Source organism: Tamandua tetradactyla, chromosome 24, assembly GCF_023851605.1.
Source record: "Tamandua tetradactyla isolate mTamTet1 chromosome 24, mTamTet1.pri, whole genome shotgun sequence".
Lineage (NCBI taxonomy): Eukaryota > Metazoa > Chordata > Mammalia > Pilosa > Myrmecophagidae > Tamandua > Tamandua tetradactyla.
Window position 1 is genome coordinate 67,638 of NC_135350.1, and position 21,803 is coordinate 89,440.

Sequence of the window (21,803 nt, forward strand, 5' to 3'; positions counted from 1 at the left end):
CCCCCAGCCTATGAAATGACCAGCAGCAGTAGGCCAGGGGATCAGGGCAGATGTCAGTTCCTGGACCTCCAAGGCCACCCCAGGCACCTGCATTCCAGCCCCCCAAGGGGCAGCCCCAGGCTCAGGTCAGCCAGTGCCTTCAAGGCGCAAGGGTCTCAGGGTGGCCTGGAGGAATGCCCAGCTCCAGCCCTGGGGCTGACACAGCTTGTGGGGTGCCAGGGTCCTCCACCCCAACTGGCTGTACCAGGCAGGGGCCTTGAGCATAGGGTCCTGAGCAGCTGCCCTTTTCCCCATCCCTGGGTTTGAGCCCCTCAATTCACATTCACCCCAAGGAAAGGCTTTAAGCCCCTCCAGGCCATGTACACATACAGGGGTGGGGGGCACGTGGGTGAGGGGCACTGCAATGAGGTGGGGGTCTGTTTTGCATAGGGGCCACTTGGGGTGGGGAGCTATTTGGGGTGTGGTGCCACTTGGGGCAGGAGCACAGCATCAGGGTTTGGGGTACCGTGCCCAGGTAGGGATGCAGGCCTCCCTGGAGCTGGAGGGGCTGGATAGGTGCAAAATCTATCCACATGGGGACTTCTGGAAGATAGCCAAATAGAGATGGTCTTGGTTGCAGAGGCTGAGGAACTGAGAAGCAGAAAGTTGGAGCCTGGTGTGGAGGCATAGAGCCTGCAGGAGTACATGCACGGGAGCCGGGGACTAGGAAGCTGTAGCCAGCATATAAAAGCTGCGGGTGCTAACCTCCATACCCCGCCTACCCTATTATCCAGCCTACCCTATTACCCAGCCATAGTGTCGCACAGCATCACCCTGCCCACCCTGAGCTCTGCGCATCAGTTTACGGCACTCCTAGACCCGCACATGCACACAGGCCCCCAGTCACGTCCTTCAGCTCTGGGAACATCAGTTTACAGCAGTCCTAGAACCGCGCATGTGCATGGCCCTCAGTCATACTAATCAGCTCTAAGAAAGTGCTGACCTGCACAGCCGGGTCACATCTACCCCCAACAAATGAAGGCAGAACACCAACCTGCTGCCACAGCTCTATGCATACACACAAAGGGCCCCGTACCCTAGACCAGCGCACACCAGAGTTACACCCCTCAAGCTGCTGCACCCACACAGCTACATCCTCCCTGGCACTGGGTGCTCACATTTGCAAGCACCAGCCTAACATCCCCAACCTGTGCCAATACCTGCCCTGAAATGAATCACCACACCATTGTGCCCCCCGTACACTGTTCCCTGCTGCATATCCTTCCCGCAAACACAAGGCCTTACACTACTGAAAGAAATCCACTCCCAAAGTAAATCAACCAAGATATTTACATGCGATGAAAGCAACAGACGCTCACCAAGCATATTACAAGGCAGACAAATACAGCTCTGCCTGATGGCCAAATCAAAGCACCAGAGAAGACACAGATACTGGAACAACTAATCAAAGATGTTCATATAACTTTACTTAATAAAATAAGTAGAATGACAAATGACATAAAGGAGATCAAGAAGACAGTAGAAGAGCTCTTTGAAAGAATAAATAGAAAAATAGCAGAAATCATAGAGATTAAAACTCTGTTTACCAAATAAAAAACATACTAGAGGCACACAACACCAGATTTGAAGAGACAGAAGAAAGAATAAGTGTTATAGAGAACAGGATAACTGACTTTGAAGATTCAAAACAGCAAATGGCAAAAAAAGATGGTAAAAATTGAATTTGATCTCAGGGAAATGATAGACAAAACAAAGCACGCACTATAAGAATCATTGGTGTCCCAGAAGGAGAAGAGAGGAGTAAATGGCTAGTAAGAGTAGTTGTATAATGGGGAAAACTTCCCAACCCTTACAAAAGACATAAATATACAAGTCAAAAAAACCCAACAAACGCCACACAGAATAAATCCAAACAGGTCTTCCCTGAGACACATACTAATCAGTCTGTCAAATGTTGAAGAGAAGCAGAAAATGCTGAAAGCAGCAAGAGAAAAACAATCTACTACATACAAGGGAAACCAAATAAGACTGAGTTCAGACTACTCAACTAGCACCACGGAAGCAAGAAGGTAGTGGTATGATATATTTTAAATCCTGGAAGAGAAAGGCTTCCAACCAAGAATTCTGGACCCAGCCAAATTGTCCTTGAAAACTAAGGGAGAGATTAAAGTTTTCACAAACAAACAAATCCTGAAAGAATTTGTCAATAAGAGACTGACTCTACAAGAAATAATAAAAGGAGTTCCATCGGCTGAAAAAAAAAGGAGAGGGAGGTCTGGAGGAGGGCACAGAATTAAAGAGTACCAGTAAGGGTGACTTAAAGGATAAAAAGAGAAAGAGGTAAAAGATATATAGGTCTGACAAATAAAATAAAAAAGATAAAATGGTGGATTCAAGAAACATCTTTTCAGTAATAATTAAAATGTTAACAGACTAAATTTGCCAATAAAAAGATACAGATTGGCAAAATGGATTAAGAAATACAATCCAGCTATATGTTGCTTACAAGAGACTCATCTTAGACACAAGTACACAAATAGATTGAAAGTGAAAGGATGGAAAAAGATTTCCATGCAAGTTGTAACCAAAAGAAAGCAAGAGTAGCTATAATAATATAGGACAAAATAGACTTTAAATGTAAAGACATCATAAGAGACAAAGAAGGACACTAATATGCTAATAAAGGGGACAGTTCACCAAGAAGAAATAACAATCATAAATGTTTATGCTCCCAATCAAGAAGCTCCAAAGTATATGAAACAGACATTGGCAAAACTGAAGGGAGTAATAGATGTTTCAACAATAACAGGAGACTTCAATATACAACTCTCCTCTATAGATAGACCAGCCAGACAGAAGATCAACAAGGAAATAGAGAAGGGAAATAATTTGACAAATGAATTAGACCTAACAGACATATATAGGTCATTGTACCCCAAAGCACAAGGATATACATTCTTCTCTAGTGTTCATGGAACATTCTCCAAGATAGATCATATGCTGAGGCACAAAACAGGTCCTTATAAATTTAAAAACATCAAAATTATTCAAAGGTCTTTCTCTGATCACAGTGAGATGAAGCTGGGTCTCAATAACCACCAAAGAACAAGAACATTCACAAGTATATGGAGATTAAATAACACACTCTTAAACAACCAGTGGGTCAAAGAAGAAATTGCTAGAGAAATCAGTAGCTATCTGGAGATGAATGGAAATGAGAATACAATTATCAGAACTTATGGGATGTGGCAAAGGCCGTGCTGAGACGGAAATTTATTGCCCTAAATGCCTATATTAAAAAACAAGAAAGAGCAAAAATCAAGGACTTAACAGCACACCTGGAGGAACTTGAGACAGAACAGCAAACTAACCCCAAAGCAAATAGAAGAGAAATAACAAAGTTTAAAGCAGAGATAAATGAATGGGGGAATAAAAGAACAATAAAAAGAACCAATAAAACCAAAAGTTGGTTCTTTGAGAAAATCAATGAAATTGATGGGCTACTAGCAAGACTGACAAAGAAAAAGAGAGGATGCAAATGAACAAATAAAAAATGAGAAAGGTTGTGTAACCACAGACCCTGAAGAAATAAATCATAAGAGGATACTATGAACAACTATATGAAATAGACAAATTTCTGGAAACACACAAACAAGCTACACTGACTCAGGAAGAAATAGAAGATCTCAACAAACCAATCACAAGTAAAAGGATTCAATCAGTCATCAAAAATCTTCCTACAGAGAAAAGCCCAGGGCCATATGGTTTCACAGGGAAATTTTATCAAACATTCCAAAAAGAACTAAAAGCAATCCTACCCAAACTTTTCCAAAAAAAACTGAGGAAAAAGGAACTCTACCTAACTCATTTTATGAAGCTAATATCATTTTAATACCATTCGATAAATGAATTAGATCTAACAGACATATATAGGTCATTGTACCCCAAAACACAAGGATATACAGTGGCAGAGAGAGTTCAAATAAAGTCAAGAGGCTACTCTGGAGGTTGCTCTTACGCAAGCTTCGGTTAGATGTTGCTACCTATTATAACCTGCCAAACCCTGACCAGGACCATTCCAGCCAATTTTAAAGAACACCTAGGGCAATATATAAGATTCCAAAAGGGTTCCATGCACTAGAGTAACTTTCCAGAAATCTACAACTTCCAGATGGGTCCCTAGTCCAGATAAGTCCTGAAACCTAGAGGGCCCAGTCTCTCCTGAGGATCAAATAGTTCCACATTAATGACAAAACCTTCCAATATGAAAAATTTAGAATAGTCATAGCCCAAACACCCCTAAATACAGGGATGGAAAAGATCAAAGGTAATGGTGGAGTTATACTGTGACGATAGGATTTAAAAAATGAATATGAATGCTGAATCATTAAACTGATATCTCTCTTAGTCTCCAGTATCTTAGGGCAGCTAGTAGTAAAAACTTAAAATTGTGGAATTGTAACCCACGTCAAACTTCAAAATATGTTCTACAACTAATTGTGTTGCTATGCTTTGAAATGTATTGCTTTTTTCTCGTAAAATATTTAATTTCCCCGTAGAAAGAAGGAAAAAGTCAATTGTGATGATAAGAAAAATATTTAAGCCTCTAGCCTCCTAAATTCTGGAGCAGCTAGAAGGAAAAAAATCTGAGAGGATGGTATGGTAGCCCATGATAAACTCTGGGATCTGTCCTGTGACGACTTGTTGAAGAGTACTTTGAAAACTATTGCTTTTTCTATTTCTTGCTTATATTATAATATACAATTAAAAAGTTTAAAAAAACTCAGGGCCCCTGTCCCCCTGACCAGTTCACCTTGGGGTCAAGGGGTGGGGGTTGGGGTCCAAGGGGCCCAGCCGAGGGTGTTGGGAAAAGCAGCCAGCCTAGGTTCAGATCCTGAGGCTAGAGGGAGCCCAGAGGGCATCAGGGCTCAAGCCCAAGGCGGGAGGCCCTAGGTGCCTGCTGGATTGGGTGGGGTGCAGCTGCCCCAGAACTGAGCCCAGGAGGGTGGCCCCCTTTCCAGGACACAGGGACGGTGGGGGCAGAGAAGGCCCTGCACCCCCAGATTCCAGCCTCAAATACTAGGGTTGGGGGTGCAGCTTAACCAGGAAATGGAAAGAGGCAGCCACAAATAAGCAAAGAGACGCAAAAACTGCCTGCAAGGCCCCCGACACCCAATGGGGGCTGGACCCAGTCTGTGTCTCTCCCGCCTCAGTTATGAGTCCACGCTTCTCCCTGTCCCCACCCCCATATATACACTATATAGTTCTCACTTTCTATGTGTCTCTGTCTCCATGTCCCTCCACCCCCATCTCTGCCTCTCTCTCTGGCACCCCGCCCACATGGAGGTGAAGGAAGAGGGGGCGGGGCCCCGACGGGTCGGTTTCCTTTCTGCTGTCACCCTGTCAGCCGCTCCTTGCGGCTCTCGGCTCAGGACACCGGTTCATCATGCGGACCCCGCGGGCTCCGTGGCTGCTTGTCTGGGCCGTGCTACAGCTGGGCTGGCGGCCTGAGTGGCTCCTAGGTACCTGCCGATCGCGGGGGTGGGGGAGAGGGGCCCCCACAAGCGCTGGGAGTGGGCCCAACGGCGTGGTGGGGGCCAGAAAGGGCCTCCCAGGACCCTGGCCCCCACTTTGCCCTGGGAAGATGGGACCTCTGTCCTCACCCCTGCTCTTCATCGCGCTGAGGGGACAGCGATCTGCCTACCCTAGCCTCTGAACCCCTCTCCAAAGAACGAAGGGGCCCTGCTGGCCAGAGCCCCCAAACCCAGGCCCTTGTGGTCCCCTATCCCACCACGCCAGGGGCCAGCCCCACATCTCCACTGTGTCCTTTGAATGGAACCCACCAGCACGGGGAGCTCATGAGGGACAGCCTACAGGAGGTGGTACTTCTCTAATTATATCAAGAATGCAACCGCCAGAGTCACATCTGCTCTGCGGCCCCCACTCTTAGGCCTAGGTGTGTGTGCCCCTTTCCTGGGGTCCCTGCAGGTGATTTCCAGCCAGGACATGCCAGGGGTGCCCACAGTGGATGGTGGGGGGTAGTAGGTCCCCACGGCCCTGGTCCAGTTCCTTATACCCTGGGGAGGTCCCACAGGTCCATGTGAGACTCTCATCAGTCTTGGAAAAGGACACCCCTGCTGGGCCCCCTCATCCCGTCACTCCAGGCAGCGCAGGTGTCAGCGCAGTGCCCAGGGGAGGTGGCTTTTTGCTCTGGGCTGGCTGCAGTGACCTGTCACGACCTCTGAGGGACAGCCCCTGAGGGTTGCCCACCCCACATTCCCACACCCATAAGTGCCCCAAGCTCCCTGATCCCTGACTCCCCTTTCCTGGGGCTCTTGTGCTCTGAGGAGGGCCCAGGACCACTATGGCTGCTTGCTGGGGCGGCGAGAAGAGGTGTGGGCCAGGATGTGCGTCCTGAGATGGAAAGGAGATGACTCGCAGCGCTGGGCCTAGTGCAGAGCGTGTCCCCGGCGTCCCCGGCGTCCAGGGCTCTCGGAGCCGGGCTGGGTAAGACGGGACTCCTGCACACACTCGGACTTCACATGCCACTCACAGGTTTGGGGGTTCTCACCCCCATCTAGGAAAGGCGTGAGTCTGTCTGCTGGTGGGGTGCTTCCTCCTTCTTCTGCCAGCCTCGGGGATCCAGGCTCCGGGCAGTCAACACCTTTATAACATGAAACACCTTTATAAGTCAGGTGCATATTATTATTATTCTCAACTTTTTGAAAAAAGGTCAAACATATAAAAAAGTTACAAAAATAGAGTTACGAGCTGACTTAGACTTGCCATAAGCTCAGATGTCGCTTTTCCCCGGCCCCAGGCACAGTAGCCCAGGTCATGGGACCCTCTGAGCACTAGCTGCAGCAGAAGAGAGGTGCTCAGCCCCGGGGCGCTGAGCACGGGACAGGGTGATCCACCAACGCACAGCCATGCGCTCATGTGTCTGGTGCAGGCCAGTGGGGCTGGCAGGAATCAGCTCAAGGGCCACCTGCTCGCCTCGGACTCCTGCTTCTACCTGTGGCTTCCACTTCTGCCTCCTCAAGCACGTCTGTCCCTCTGTCTTCCCCAGCCCAGAACCTCGCAGGGTAGGACACCCCTGCTGAGTGTGCCTCATGTTTTCTTGTGAGGAAAATAAGTCTGCATGGGACCGGATATGTCACAGCATGGCCTGGTCCTTCTCTGCACCTGGCCTGGACTGGTAGGTCCCAGGAGTGGCCGTTCCCTCTGGACATACAGGGAAGGCCCTTTGAGATGAATCAGGGGCCTGTGGCGGGCAGCCCCCTGGCCAGTGCTTTCTGCACACACGGAGGGGCCTGCCTGAAAAAGGCAGGATGGTCATGGGTCGGGGGCAGCCTTCCTGCTGCATCTGGGGGCTTTCCCCTGCGGCCCGATTGCCAGCCTGGGGCTCTGCCCAGTGGGTCTCTCCTGCTTTCTTCTTTTTTTTTTTTTTTAACTTTTTATTTTGAAATAATTTCAAACTGACAAGACAGTTGAGAAAATAACACAGACCCCACAGGAGAATCTAATGTACCAGTACATGCAGCCCACAGGCCCACATCCACCAACTGTGACATTTACCACCTTTGACGTATCATTCCATTTATTCATCCATCTGTCTGTCTGTCTATTCACTTATTTTCTGAACACTTGACAACAGCTTCACACATCATGCTCCTTGAACACCTAACACCTCCCTGCACATTTCCTAAGGGCAAGCTTATTTACTCAAGTGTAGTTATCAAGAAATGCAGTGTTGGTATAAACCTTACAGTCCATATTCCAAGCTTTTTCGTAATACCCTTTTGAGTTTTTAGCTCCTCCAATATTAGATCCCATCCAGGATTATGTATCCATTCAATGATCAGTGACTCTTTAGGAGTTTTTGTTTTTGTTTTTCAATCAAGTTAGTACAAATACAACACACCTTTCCCTTCTTGGGGGTTCCCAAGCAACATTTGGTGGAAAGACCCTTGCCTCATTGCTAGACTTCCATCACCTGGAGCAAACACCTGGACCCACCAGGCACTAGCCCCCTTCCCTGTACCTGCCAGGCCTTAGCCACCCCCATCCTCCTTGCACCCACTGGGCAGTAGCCCCCTCCCTGCACCCACCAGGCACTAGTTCCCCACTCTCCCTGAGCCTGCCCTTGGCAGCCTGTACTCCACTTTCCGTCTCTATGAATTTGTAGACTCTCTAATGGTTACCATCTTATATCTATAATATTTTTGTTTGGGTTGATGTCAACTGGACTTAAATAGCATGACAAACTGCCTTCCCACCCCACTGTACCCATCTGTATGTAGTTCTTTGTCACAAATTACATACTTATACACCATGAGTCAAAAGCCATTGTTTTTTTCACTGCAATCTAAGCATTTGTCTTTGGCTGGTGTGGGAAGTAAACAGTGGAGTTGCAGGGCTCTGCCTTTAAGCCACTGGCACCCAGCACCCCTCCTCTCCACCTCCCAGCCCCCAACCTTGGGATGAGAGGAAAAACTCAGGAGAAACTGGGATCTCTCAGAGACTGCCCAAAAATGACCTGCCACTGGCCATTTCTGAATATTTACCTCCTTGGTGGGTCCTCTGCAGCTCAGTCAGGAAGCCTTCTTGGAGGAGGCGGTGGGGTGAATGTGCTGGTCTGAGAGCTGTAGCACTGTTTGCCAAATCTGGGCCCGACCCTGATATTGTTTACTTGCCTTTCTTTAAGTGGGCCTTGGAGTTTCTTTAGTGATGACTTTTTGATAAAAGTACACACCAGTGCCCTGAGAGCAACTTGGACACACTGGTTGTGGGTTTGGGATGCAAAGCAAGGGTATACTTTGGCCATGTGTGAGTGGGGAGCCTGTCACCACTAAGATGGCCAACAGGCCAGTGCCCAGGGCCTGAAGGCACCCCATCAATAGGGCAGCCCCTGGCTAAACCACCCTCCCACCCGGCTCCGGCTCTCCAGACCCCCCAGCTTCCCCAGCAGCTCTGTTCCTCCTGGCACGTGTGAAGGTGTGACAGGTCCTTGCAGAGCTGCAGGGCTTTATGGACCCACACACACATCTTGCACAGGATGCCTGGCTTCTGGCCTTGTTGCTCCCCAGTACCTGGGGACCCCAGCCCATGAGACTGGGGTTTGTGCAGGTTCTGTAGGGTCTTAACAGGTAAAGGAGGTGCTCTGGGCTGGCTGGGGCCCTGGCACTGGAGAGGGTCTGGACTGGCTGGGACCATGATGGGGCCTTTGTGGGGATGGGTTGGTTCTGGGAACACATGCCCTGAGGGATCCCCGGCCCACAGGCAGTGCTGATAGCGGCTAACGCGTGGCTTGGGGCCACAGGGCCTCTTCCTTCTGGAGCCCCAGCTGCCCCAGCAGGGTTCTCATGGCCCACACCCAGTCACCTGCCTGCAGGTGCATGACCAGGGAAGCTGCAGCCCAGCACCTGCGAGAATGTGCCGGTCCGCACCCATGATCATGCACGGGGCAGGGGCAGGGGCAGCCGCAGCCTGCGCCTATTTTATTGGGGTGAAGGTGGGGATGGGTGCCCAGCCTGGCAGATCAACTATGGTCGCGGGATAGGGGACGGAGCTGGGTGGAAATAGCGTGTGCACAGCTCAGAAGCATGTCTTTGACTGTGCAGCGCCCTCCCTGCCTGACAGTGTGGTTTGGGGTGCAGTCTTGGAGAGCCCAGGGGTGGGGACATGTTGGATGCACTGGAAACTTCCCACTGGACAGCATCCTGGCTCTAAATTCTGTTCCTGCTGGGTGTCCCGAATTCCATTCTGGGGTTGGGGTGTCCCCGCGACTGGCTGCGGTTTGGTCTCTCTGCTTGGGCTGTGAGGAAGGGGCCCAGGCCAGAGGGGGAGCGGAAAGGGAGTACCCTGGAGCTGCACACCCTCCGCATGTTTCCCTCCAGTCGGGGCTGAGGGTGAAGGCAGCAGACCCTGCATTTCGTCTGACGGAGCCTCTATATCTCTCCATCCTGTTTCCCCACCTATAAGACAAGGTTTCGGGCACACCCTCCCAAGACCCTCAGAGACCCTGACTCGCAGACACCACTGCCTTTCCTATAAAGGAGCTACGTGTTCTCCACTCACATGCCCACCAGCCTACTGCAGACACGTGTGCGTGTGACTGCGCATGAGGTGTGCATGTCTGAGTGTATGTGACTGCATGTGTGTTGAGCGTATGTGTGTAAGTCTCTGTGTGAGTGTGTAAGCACATGCATGTGTGTGTCAGTGTATGTATGTGTGCCTGTGTTTGCCTATGCCCATGAATGCAGGTATGACTGTGAGCATATACAGGAGTGAGTGTGCGAGCAGGAGTGTGAGTTTGCATGTCTGGGTGTGTGCATGTGTGCCAAGGTTGGCCTCCTTAGCAGGAGCTGGAGGAGGGCTTTCCTGAGTCCTCCCCGAGCAGGGGCCTCTGCTGCCATATGTCCTGGCAGGTCTCCTATTCTGGCCCATGTGGGGACAGTGGAGCTGCTACTTCTGCAGGCTCCTTGCAGTGGACACGAATCTGCTGGGCCTTCTAAGGGCCTGGAGGCCCAAGTCAGTGGCACCTGTAGCAGGCTGTCTCTGCCAGCTTGGGCTGGCTCCCACTTCTGATGTGTCCTGAGATGGGACAAAGTCCAGGCCCTGAGCTACCAAGAGGCCTGCATGCCCGGGCTAGGGTCCCCTCTCCCGGGAGGGGCTTCCCACAGTGGAGCAGTGGGAACAGGACCAGAGCCCCCTAGAAAGGGGAAGCCTGAACCAGGGGGATCTAGGCCTCCAGGGGGACCCCGGACCGGCCCCCCTGGAATATTGGCACCCTGAGTCAACTGAGGATAAAAGGTGAAACGGGGGCTCCTGGCGTCACAGCCAGGACACTGGGTGGAAGGCAGAGGAGAAAGCCCCACCCTCAGCAGGCCAGGTGGGTGGTGAGTGCCCCGTCCCTAGGGGCATGAAAGGGAAGCTGCAGGGGAGGCAGGGCTGGGGCGGGGTCCCTGGAGGCTGGCTGAACCCCCTCCTTCACAGGCCCCCTATTCTCACTTACTCTCCCAGGCGTCTCGGACAGGCCCCGACCCTGGGGCCCCCTGACCTTGTCGCCGGCCCTCCTCACGGTACCCGAGGGAGCAAACGCCACGTTCACCTGCCGCCTGTCCAGCGTGCCCAAGTCCCTGTGGCTGAACTGGTACCGCATCAGCCCCAGCAACCAGAGGGACAAGCTGGCTGCCTTCTCGCCGCACAGCAGCCAGCCCCTCCGTGACCCCCGCTTCCGCATCACGCGGCTTCCCAATGGTTCCGACTTCCACATGAGTGTCCTGGCCGCCCAGGTCAACGACAGCGGTACCTACCTCTGTGGGGCCATCCACCTGCCCCCTGAGACACAGATCACCGAAAGCCCCCATGCAGAGCTTACCGTGACAGGTGGGCAGGGGACCAGGGCAGGGTCAGGACCCAGGGACGGGGAGCAGGACCCAGAGGAGGGCCCAGGGCCCCGGTCTCAGGATGCTGTCCCCATTGGCCCCCAGAGAGAGCCATGGAACCGCCCACGGCACAACCCAGCCCTGCCCCAGGGCCCGTGGGCCAGCTCCAGGCCCTGGTGGTGGGCGTCTCGAGCACTCTGGTGGGCGTCCTGCTGCTGCTGCTTGCCTGGGTCCTGGCCACCACCTGCCTCAGGCGCGTACCAGGTAAGCCAGCAGCGAGACCACCCCTCCCCCACAGCCCCAGCCTACCCTCCCCTGCTGCCTCTGACCCACCCTCTGGCTCCCACTGTCCCCCGGGACCCTCAGCAACTCCAGCCAGGAACTCATCCCAGCTGCTTGCCCTCGGGAGGGACTCTGAGGTTAGAGGGGGATATGAGCTTTAAGATCCCCTGGAAGGAGGGGACAGGCCCCACCTCAGGCAGTCACAGGGCTTTAAGAAAGGGTGAGGCCTGTGGAGAGTTGGTGGCAGCCACAGAGGCAAGAGGAAGCACCCCACACCCCCCAGCCTCTGAGGGCCATCGTGTCCGTCTCCCACTGCTATGAAGGGGCTAAGGGCATATCCTGGTAGCTGGCACCCCCACCCCCCCATATCCCGGTCCTCTCTGGCCACACAGGGTGTCTCCAGGGCTAGGCAGAGGTGCCCGGAACCAGTTCTCCTGCATCATCCCCAGCTGGGCTCAGCTCATAAAGGCCTGTGTGCTGAGACCCCTGCCACCTTGCAACCCCCCGGGACAGATACAGGACCTCAAGGTGTCAGGATGCAGACCCTTGGGTGCTGTACAAGGGCCTCCCCCACCCCAGGTTCACCTGCAGAGCACCCCCCTGGGGCTGGGGGAGCCCTAGGGGCTGGGGCCTCCATACCTGGGTATGGGGTTTCGGGCCCCTTGCCCCTGATAACGATGTATCTCTCTGCAGGTGCTGGCAGGGCCCGACACAAAGATGCACCTCTGGTGAGTCCCTGCACACGACTCCCGCTGCCCCTTCACCCCTTGCCTGCTGGATAGGGGCAGGTGGGGAAAGCCTGGAGAGGGTATCTTGGGGCAGCAGCCTGGGGGCTTGGTCTCCACCCTCAGTAATGCGCTTTCGGCCAGGACCCTGGAAGGGGCCTCATTGCAGAGCTCTGGTGCCCTGGGGTCTCAGAGGCAGCCCTGGGGTCAGGGGTGGTGTGCACTCATGCTTTTGCTGGGAAGGTGCCAGGGCCTCCAGGTGCATTTCCAAATCCTAAAGCTGCCCGCTTACCAGTAATCTTACAGAGGGGGAAGCCGAGGCCAGAGAGCAGGACTTCTGGGGCGTGACTTCACCCCAGAACTGGAAGGGGGACTATAAGGGCAGCCACATCTGAGCCCAAAGCCTCAGGTCTGCAGCTACACCTCTGTGTCAGGGAGAGGTGATGCTGGGCTGGCGCTGGTCTCTGCCTCTGAGGCACCCTGGGGTCTCCTATCAGCCTGGGCGCCTGGAGTTGGGGCTCACCCCAGCTTCTGTGCACCACACACACACAGCTCCCCCACTCCCCACCAGGGCAGGTGGGTGCCTGTGAGCATGTGTCAGTCCCGTGAACCCTAGCACATGCGTGTGTGAATGTGTGCATATATGTGCCACGTGCAAAACCAGTCCCCTGCAGTACCCGGGTTCAGTCCCTGGCAGGGCACATCTGTGAACACAAGACCCCAAACAGTGGCTGAGACAGCAGAGCTGACTCTGCTTGGTGCCAGGGAGGGGTCCGGGTGGTCCTGGCTGTGCACAGAGGGGCTGCTCAGAGACATGCTGATGTGTCCTCCGCTCTTTCCCCAGAAGAAAGAGCAACCCTTAACCGTATCTGTGCTCTCTGTGGAATATGGGGAGCTGGACTTCGAGCCACGAGAGAAGACCCCAGAGCCCCCAGCACCCTGCGCCCCTGAGCAGACCGAGTATGCCACCATCGTCTTCGCACCCGGCCTGGCAGGGGGCCCGGGTGTCCCACCTGTGAGCCGCAGGGGCTCGGCCAATGATTGCGTGTGCCCCGGCCCCTGAGGCCCGAGGACAGCCACTGCTTCTGGCCTCTCTGACCGGTGCCCCCCGCCACCCCACTTCCTTCAGACCCTCCAGCGTGAGCCCAGGAAGGCTGCTCCTTGACCCCACTGCCCACGGGGCCCGCCCTAACCACCCACCCCCGCCCATCTCCACCGCATCCCCTGGCTGCCGGCTGTTGGGGCCCAGGTGGGGATTTGGGCCAGGATTTGCTATAGCCCCTGCTGCTTACCGAGGGGTCTCTGTACCTGGAGTTTGGGGTGTCCCAGTCAGAGACACAGTGTAGGCACAGGACAAGGCAACACACACCTGGCCCTAAGCACACACCTACCTGGGGCTGAAGCTCGGGCCTCCTGCTGCTCAGATGCCCACACCCCTGGTTGTCTCTCTCAGCCAGGCGAAATCCCCCTCTGCTGTGTCCTCCCCCTGCCGTGTTCTCCTCCACGTGTCCCCCTCTTCTGTGCCCCTCCTCGTCCTCACCTGGCCCAGCCTAGGCCCCGGGTATAAGCCTCAGTTTCCCCCAAGCCTGGAGCAGGGAAGGTGAGAGGGCTGGCTGCAAAAGCTGGAGGGCTGCCAGGAGCACAGCCCAGCACAAGGACTCTGGGGGACTGCTTCTGCTCTGATCTGCTCCAGCCCCTTGAGCCACTGAGGAAACTGAGACCCAGGGACAAGGAGGAGGAGACAAGGAAGGTCCATCCACTCCCTCCCAGCAGACTGGCTGCCCCCACCAGCCGCTCCGGAGCCTCTTCTCCCAGCGCCCCCCCCCTCCCCCCCGCTTTCCAGTAGGAAACCTGAGTTCCAGGGATCCCCAGGGTCCCTCCAGGAAGGCAGGGCTGTGGCTGATTTGGGGACACTCACTCCCAACAATTGCCATACTGGGCAGGGAGGAGGCGGCCGGGCCAGCACCAACTGGCCATCTTGAACTGCCTTGGGAGTTGACCCCATCTCCACCCTCCTTCTCCTTGGGGCCCATTCATGATGTTATTTATTTTGGGGAGTCTGAAAATGGGGGGCTATGTCTGGGTGCAGGCGTTCCCTGTTCTGAGGCTGGTGATTCCCCATACCATGCACATGTCCACTGCCCATGCAAGGCAGCTGTAGTCGAGGTGGCCAGACTCCCCAATATGGGGTCCACAGGGCTTTGGAGCCCTTCCCCAGTGACTATTATATTATCATTAAAGACGCTAATTAAATGGTGAGGAAAGTTCTGAGGCAGGACCTGAGTCCTGTCCTGTCTGGAGTACCGTGGAGGCTGGAGAGGGAAGGGGAGACCCCTGCAGTGGACAAGGCAGTCGAATGGAGCAAAGCTGGTGACAATGATGGCAGCTCCTGGTCCCAACCTCCCACCCCATGCCCTCGCTGTTCCCAGGAACAGAGCTTCCCCCTCCCCACAGCTCCATATCCCTTTGCATGTGACCCTCCCCATCACCCAGCCTCTTTGACCCCTCAGGCTTTAGGAGCAGTGAGCATCACCCCTGAGAGTCCTTCCAGGGCCCTTTGTCCCCAGCCACCTCACCATGCTCAGCACATGCTGTGCTCTAAGCCCCTCCATGGGGTCCCTCCCAGGCAGGAGGCTGAGACTGGGGCAGGGCAGGCATGTGGGCAGCGCTAAGTTAACTGAGCTGAGGCCACAGTGCAGAAGGCAGGGGTGCCACGGGGAGGGGGTGCATGCTTGAATGCACAGGGTGAGTTCTGAGCGGGGCTTTGAGCTGCTGAAGCCCCTTCACAGGGTGGGGGCCCTGGCTGTTGTCCTGACAACACTGACAGTTGCCTCCTCCCCAGCCTCACCCCTGACACATGCACCCCACCCAAGTCGGCACCCCTCTGCTGATTTCGGGAACCCACATCTCCAGGATCCTGCCCCTGTGGGGTGAGAAGTGGAAACGCCACATCCAGAAGAAAGCAGGCTGTCAGCCACTGCCGCTTGGTGCTGAATCAGAAGGACCAAGGACCACAGGAAACTGCCAAGGAGCTTGCAAATGGCATGACTCTCTGGCATGCCCAGAAAACCGAGAGTCCATGGCAAAGGGATGAATGCACAACTATGTGACATATTGTGAGCCATTGATCGTACACCATGTATAGAAAATATTGGTGAAGACTACTCAATAAACTAAAAAAAAAAGTGAAAAAAAAGAGTCCACGGAAAAAACCAGTTCTAGCAATAAGAAAATGTAGTAAACTAACAGGATGTAAAATAACATCCAGAAATAAATGACTTTTGTATATTCAAACAAAAACCGATTAGAAGAGAACGTGGTATGGAACATTCCATCTACTACAGCAACAGAAAAGAGAAAAAGCTTGGGTATACATTTAACAAGAAGTGGACGAAACCCGTGCGAGGAAAACGTGAGAACACAAGCATCGATCTGAGCAATGGAAACGGAAATTTCTTGGCAACGATGACTCAACATCACAATGATGTCAATTCTTTCTAAACTAACTTATAAATTCAACATGGTCCCAATAAAAAGCCACATTTCTGGAACTAGACATATTAATTATAAAGTTTATAGGAAAAATAAACAAGCAAGTTACAATAAGAAAAAACAGTCGTACGAGAGAGTGAAACTTGTCATTGAAAGGATAAGGTACTAGCACATACAGAGGCTGAATTGGCCCACGTGATGTGGAAATTCAGTATCTGGTTTAGAGGCTGTTCCAAACCTGTGGGGGAAAGATAGACTTTTAGTAAGTGGTATTGGGACAATTATAGCCATTTGGAAAAATATTGAACTGGGTCCATGCCTTATGCCATATTCTTGCATAAATCCCAGATGCAGTGGGGATATAAATGTAAGAAGGGGGTGGGGAGAATTAAAGAAAGAACATACAGATGAAGGAAAGAAGGAGGGAAAGGAGAGAGGGAGAAAGGAAGGAAAGAGGGAGGGATGCAAGGAGGGAAGGAAGGAAGGTGCTTTAGTTTGTAAGCTACCTGAATGTGAATGGCTTTTAAAAAGGGAATTTACTAAGTTACAAGTTTATAACTCTAAGCCTATAAAATTGCCCAAACCAAGGCATCCAGGTAAAGATACCTTTACAAGGAAGGCGGATGGGTCAGGAACAGCTCTGTCAGCTGGAAAGTCACGTAGCTGGGGTCTGCTGGTCCCTTGCCCCTGGGTTCCATTGCTTTCAGCCTGTGTTCCTGTGGGGGTTCCTCACTCTGCTTCTCCAAGGCTGGCTTTCATCTCTTGGCTTCCCTTGGCTCTCTCCAGGTTCTGGCTTGCTTAACATCTTGTGGTGATGTCTGCTGGGCTCCAAGCATCTCCAAACATCCATATCTCTGTTCTCTGAAGCAACTGTTCTCCAAGCATCTAGTCTGCTCTGTCTGTGGGTTCTGAGGTTTCTGTCATTTCTGATTCTCTCCAAAATGTTTCCTTTTTAAAAAGATTCCAGTAAACTAATCCAGACCCACCTGGAATAGGTGTGGTCACATCTCCACTAAGCAAAGGCCACATCCACCATTGTGGAGCTGATCAAAAATGTCTGTCCTACAATACTGAATTAGGGTTAAAAGAAATGACTGCCCTCACACAATTGAATAAGGATTAAAACATGACTTTTCTGGGACACATAATACTTTCAAACCAGTGCAGAAGGATAAACCATTCAGGACATAAAGAGAAGAAAGCATGGGTGGACAACTCTACAGTGTGAGAGCAGGGAACGCATTTCCATCTGTGGCTCAAAATCAAGGAGCAATGAAAAAAAGACTGATGCATTGAAATATATAAATTGAAAACAATGAGTATGGCAAAAAAAAAATCACAGTAAACACAGTGGGAGAAAGATGTGTAATATACCCCACAGAGTGTTACTATCCCTGTGAAGTGAAGATCTTCTAAAAACCTGGAAAGAGCAAGGCATAGGGATGAGCAGAAGAAATGATGAGAAGGCTGAGCCGCACACCCAGCCCCTAAATGATGGAAAGATGTGCCTTTCACTTACAGTAAGAACCTGCAGTTACAGGACGAGGAGATGCCTTCTCCCCTATCAGACAAGCGCGGTTGCTGGCCTGATGGGCACTGGCGGGTGGTGGCGAGGCAGGGCCCTCGCATTGCTAGAAGAGGTGCCCACCTGGGGGAGAACGTGGCGCCAGCTGGCAATATTGGGGAAGCACCTGCCCAGTGACCCAGAGACACACCTACAGGTAACGGGCAGAGGTATGAGAGGGTGACACTCACAGGCATTTCCCATGCTGGATTTGCAGCAGCGCAGCCTGGAAAGGGCCCAAAGCGGAGCCGGGATGAGCTGAGCACAAAGGCCAGGTGGGCAAGGAGGAACGTGGGCAGCTGGGGTGGGAGGGAGGTGCCTGGGGCTCAGGTGTGGGACTTATGGGATTTGGAGTGCACTGCCAAGGGAAGAGAGCCAGGTGCAGCCCAAGAGGGGGGATGGCATCGCAGACATGAAACCGAATTTGCTTGTGTTTGGGAAAAGAAACAATGGGAGGATGGACAGAGAAGCTATTTTAAATGATAACCTACAGGGGGTAGGCAGGGGGCTGGGGAGGTGAGAGTGAAACACAGGAGTGGAGGAGACATCTTCCAACATACCCTGTTATGTCATCTAATTTGGAATCAAAAAGATGTTTTTGTTATATTTTAGTAGAAAATTAATTTTATTAAAAATTTCAGTAAAAACAAGAAAGTTTTATTATGTCCAGAACCTAAGTGTTTCGTAACACATAATCTAACTCAACCTGTCTGTATAGATCATTTGAACAATCCAAACACAGGGATCCCAGAACAAGAATGAGGGTCTTTAGTCCTGTAGCTTAATGTAATGCCTGGATACATCCAAAAGTATAGTAAGCAGATAATCAAAAATATTGGAAAAGCCCCTTGAGGAATGGGAGAAAATTATGGAACTATTAAACTTTACCATCAGTGAATCCCCTGATACTGTGCCAGACATTAGGGACACCCAAATCATTGACCAAGCCCTTGATCTTGAGGCTTACTCTTGTGAAGCTTATGTATATAGCAAAGAAGCTTAGCCTACCTATAGGTATACCTAAGAGTTACTTCTGGAGGACCTCTTTTGTTGCTCAGTTGTGGACTCAGTCTCTCTAAGCTCAACTCTGCAAGTGAAACTTTTGCCCTCCCCTGCACATGGGACATGACATCCAGGGATGAAAGTCTCCCTGGCAGTGTGGGAGATGGCTACCAGGGACAAGTGTGACTCATGGGATCAACAATGCCATCCTGACCAAAAGGGGGAGAAAAGCATAACAAATAAGGTATCAGTGGTTGAGAGAGTTCAAATGGAATCAAAAGATTACTCTGGAAGTCACTCTTAACACAAGCTTCAATTAGACCTTGTTACCTATCATAACTTACCAAACCCCAACCAAGGCTATTCCTGCCAATCCTAAAGAATTCCCAGGGCAATATATAAGATTCGACAAAGGTTTCATCCACTAGGGTAACTCTCCAAAGCCTCCAGATAGATCCCTAGGCCAGATGAGTCCTGAAATGCAGAGGAGCCAGCCTCTCCAGAACATTAACTAGTTTCATCTCCCTATACCATAATATCGATAGCCCCTTCCAACATGAAAAAGTTAGAAAGGGCATAGCCCAAATACCCCTAAAGAGTGGGTTCAGAAAGATCAAAGGTGATGGTGGAGTTATACAGAGAAGGTTTCAACAAACAGAGTACGATTGCTGATTCACTAAATTGATATTTCTTTTAGCCTCCAGTATCTTAGAGCATCTAGAAGTAAAAACCTAAAATTGTGAAATTATAACCCATACGAAACTCTGAAATCTGTTCTGTAACTAATTGTTGTGACGTACTTTGAAATTTATTGCTTTTATGTATATATGTTCTTTAAAGAGAAGAAGTATAGCAAAGAAGACAGGGTTTAACAAATGAGTATGATTGCTGAATCATAATATTGATATTCCTGTTGGTCTCCAGTGTCTTGAAGCAGCTAGAAGAAAAAACGAAAAATTGTGGAACTGTAACCCATACCAAAATTTAAAGTCTGTTCTATAACTACTTGATAAAATGTGCTTGGAAATTTATTGCCTTTTTATATATATGTTATATTTTAAGATTTTAAAAATTTTGAAAAAAGAATACATAAAATTTAAAAAGAAACAGAAAGATAAAATTTTTTTGGTTAAAACAAATGAAAATGAAAGAAAATTGGAGCAACTGGACTGAGTAACAAAGAAAACCAATCAAGGAATAAAACTGGCTTAATGGAGTTCTCATACTCCAATATTGGCACATCTCTGGTTAAAACCTTTTATTAGAACATTTCCAGAATCAGTACAGCTGCATCAAAAGGCCTGGGCCCCTGTAGGACTCATCAAGTGGGATAAGGTTGAGAATTTATTTCCCAGTAGATATAACTTGATAACACACGTTTTAGCATAAAAAGGACCTGGATTTTGATCAATGGCTTTTGACTTGTTAGATGTCCTTAAACAAGCCATTTTGCCTTCCCAAGTCCAAACTAACTTTCAAAGAGATGTTTTAATAAAATAATAAAAAAAAATCAAAAGAAGAAAGGCAATATTAAATATTTTTTAACTTTATTCTTCATAGCAGTTAAGTTTACAGAATAATCATGCAAGAAGTACAGAATTCTCATATACCTCACCCACACACACACACACACACACCCACACACACACACACACACACACTAAGGTATTGATACCTTATTATTAAGGTTTTGCATCAGTGTGATACATTTGTTACAATTGATGTACCAACACTATTATAATTATCCTATTAACTGAAGTCCATAGTTTACATTAGGGTTCACTCTTTGTGTTGTATAGCTCCGAAGGTTTTTTTCTTTTTTTCCTTTTTTTGCATGGGCAGGCACCGGGAATCGAACCCAGGTCTCCATCATGGCAGGCAAGAACTCTCCCTGCTGAGCCACCATGGCCGCCCTCTGTAGGGCTTTTTGAATTTTACTTTTATTGTGGTACCATATGTACAACATAAGATATCTTGTTTAACCACTTCCAAGTATACTATTCAGTGTTGTCAATTACACTCATGATGCTGTGTGACCATCATCACCATTCATTAATCATAAACATTTTCAGCAAACAAACAGATGTGTGTGGGTAGCCGTGTGCCACCCTGGCCTCCTGCCCCACAGAGAAAACACAGCTCCCGCTGGGCTTAGAAGGCCCGTTTTTCTGCACATGGTCTGCCTCACACTCAGAAGATGGAAGGAACTGCCCCATCCTCCTTTCATTTGGCAGTATTACTGTTAGTAAAAATGTTGGTATTGATATTTTAAAACTATTAAATGCATATTGTAAAATAAAGACAAGTAATTAACTTTGTTACTACCAGGAACCGAGATTTTTTGCATGAGTAAATAAAATATTTAAAGGTTTTAAAAAAAGCACTTGTGATTTTCTGTTTGGACTGAAAATGTGTGAACTCATTCTTTCCCTTCTTTTTAAAGTGTGCATTCCCTTGTGCTCCCCATGGCAACCGACCCCCAGTCTCAACTATGGGCTCCATGGACGAACAGACTGGTTCCAGAGGGACCAGAAGCAGGATGGTGGCCAGGGCAGGTTACGGTCATGAGCAACCAAACACCCTTCCCAGCTGAGTGGATGGACAGACTGTGCTACAGCCTGATAGTGAGTCACCCACCCATACAGAGGAGTGTCATCGAGTGAGAAGACACAGAGGGACCTCAGATGCACACTGAGAAGACAGAGAAGCCAGCCTGTGGGACTCCAACCCCACGGTACTCTGGTAAAGGAGTAAAGAGAGTAAAAGAATCAGCAGTTATGGGGGCATGAAGAGGTGGTGCCCGGGGCCTTTTCAGGGCATAGAAATGATCCTGTGTAAGGTTGTGATGATGGCACATGACATTATGCAGCTGTCACATAATGGGGCCTCCGCATGAGCTACAGACGGCAGTTAGTGATGTATCAAAATTGATCATTAATTGCAACAAGTGTGTCAGGCTAGTGGGAGGTGCTAACAATTGGGAAACTATCTGGGGTGGGGTTGGGGGACAGAAGAGAGGGTTGGCAGTAGCTCAGCACACTATTCAATTAACCATAAGCTTAAAACCACTCCAAAAACTAAGGTTCTTGATCTGTGAAAGAATGCCAGAGGAGCATCAAAAAACTGAAACAATTTAAAAATCTTACGTACCCCAGAAAAACCATGTTTTAATTCTGATCTAATCTTGTGGGAGCAAGATTAGATTGCTTTAGTCTTGATTCAAGACTGTAGGTTGGAATCCTTTGATTAGATTATCTCCATGGAGATGTGACATGCCCAATTGTGGGTGTGACCTTTTGATTAGATGGAGATGTGACTCCAGCCATCCCAGGTGGGTCTGGATTAGTT

At 50.3% G+C, this 21,803-nt stretch overlaps 1 protein-coding gene across 1 annotated transcript; it reads left to right on the forward strand.

Annotated features, from left to right (window-relative positions):
• Positions 1 to 5,421: 5,421 nt before the first annotated feature.
• On the forward strand, positions 5,422 to 13,495 carry LOC143668546 (programmed cell death protein 1-like). Its single transcript, XM_077143239.1, is given in 6 exon segments — positions 5,422 to 5,522; positions 11,026 to 11,391; positions 11,496 to 11,654; positions 12,366 to 12,400; positions 13,242 to 13,437; positions 13,440 to 13,495. Coding segments are annotated over 6 exon segments (888 nt in total). The 5' UTR covers positions 5,422 to 5,446.
• The last annotated feature ends 8,308 nt before the right edge of the window (positions 13,496 to 21,803 follow it).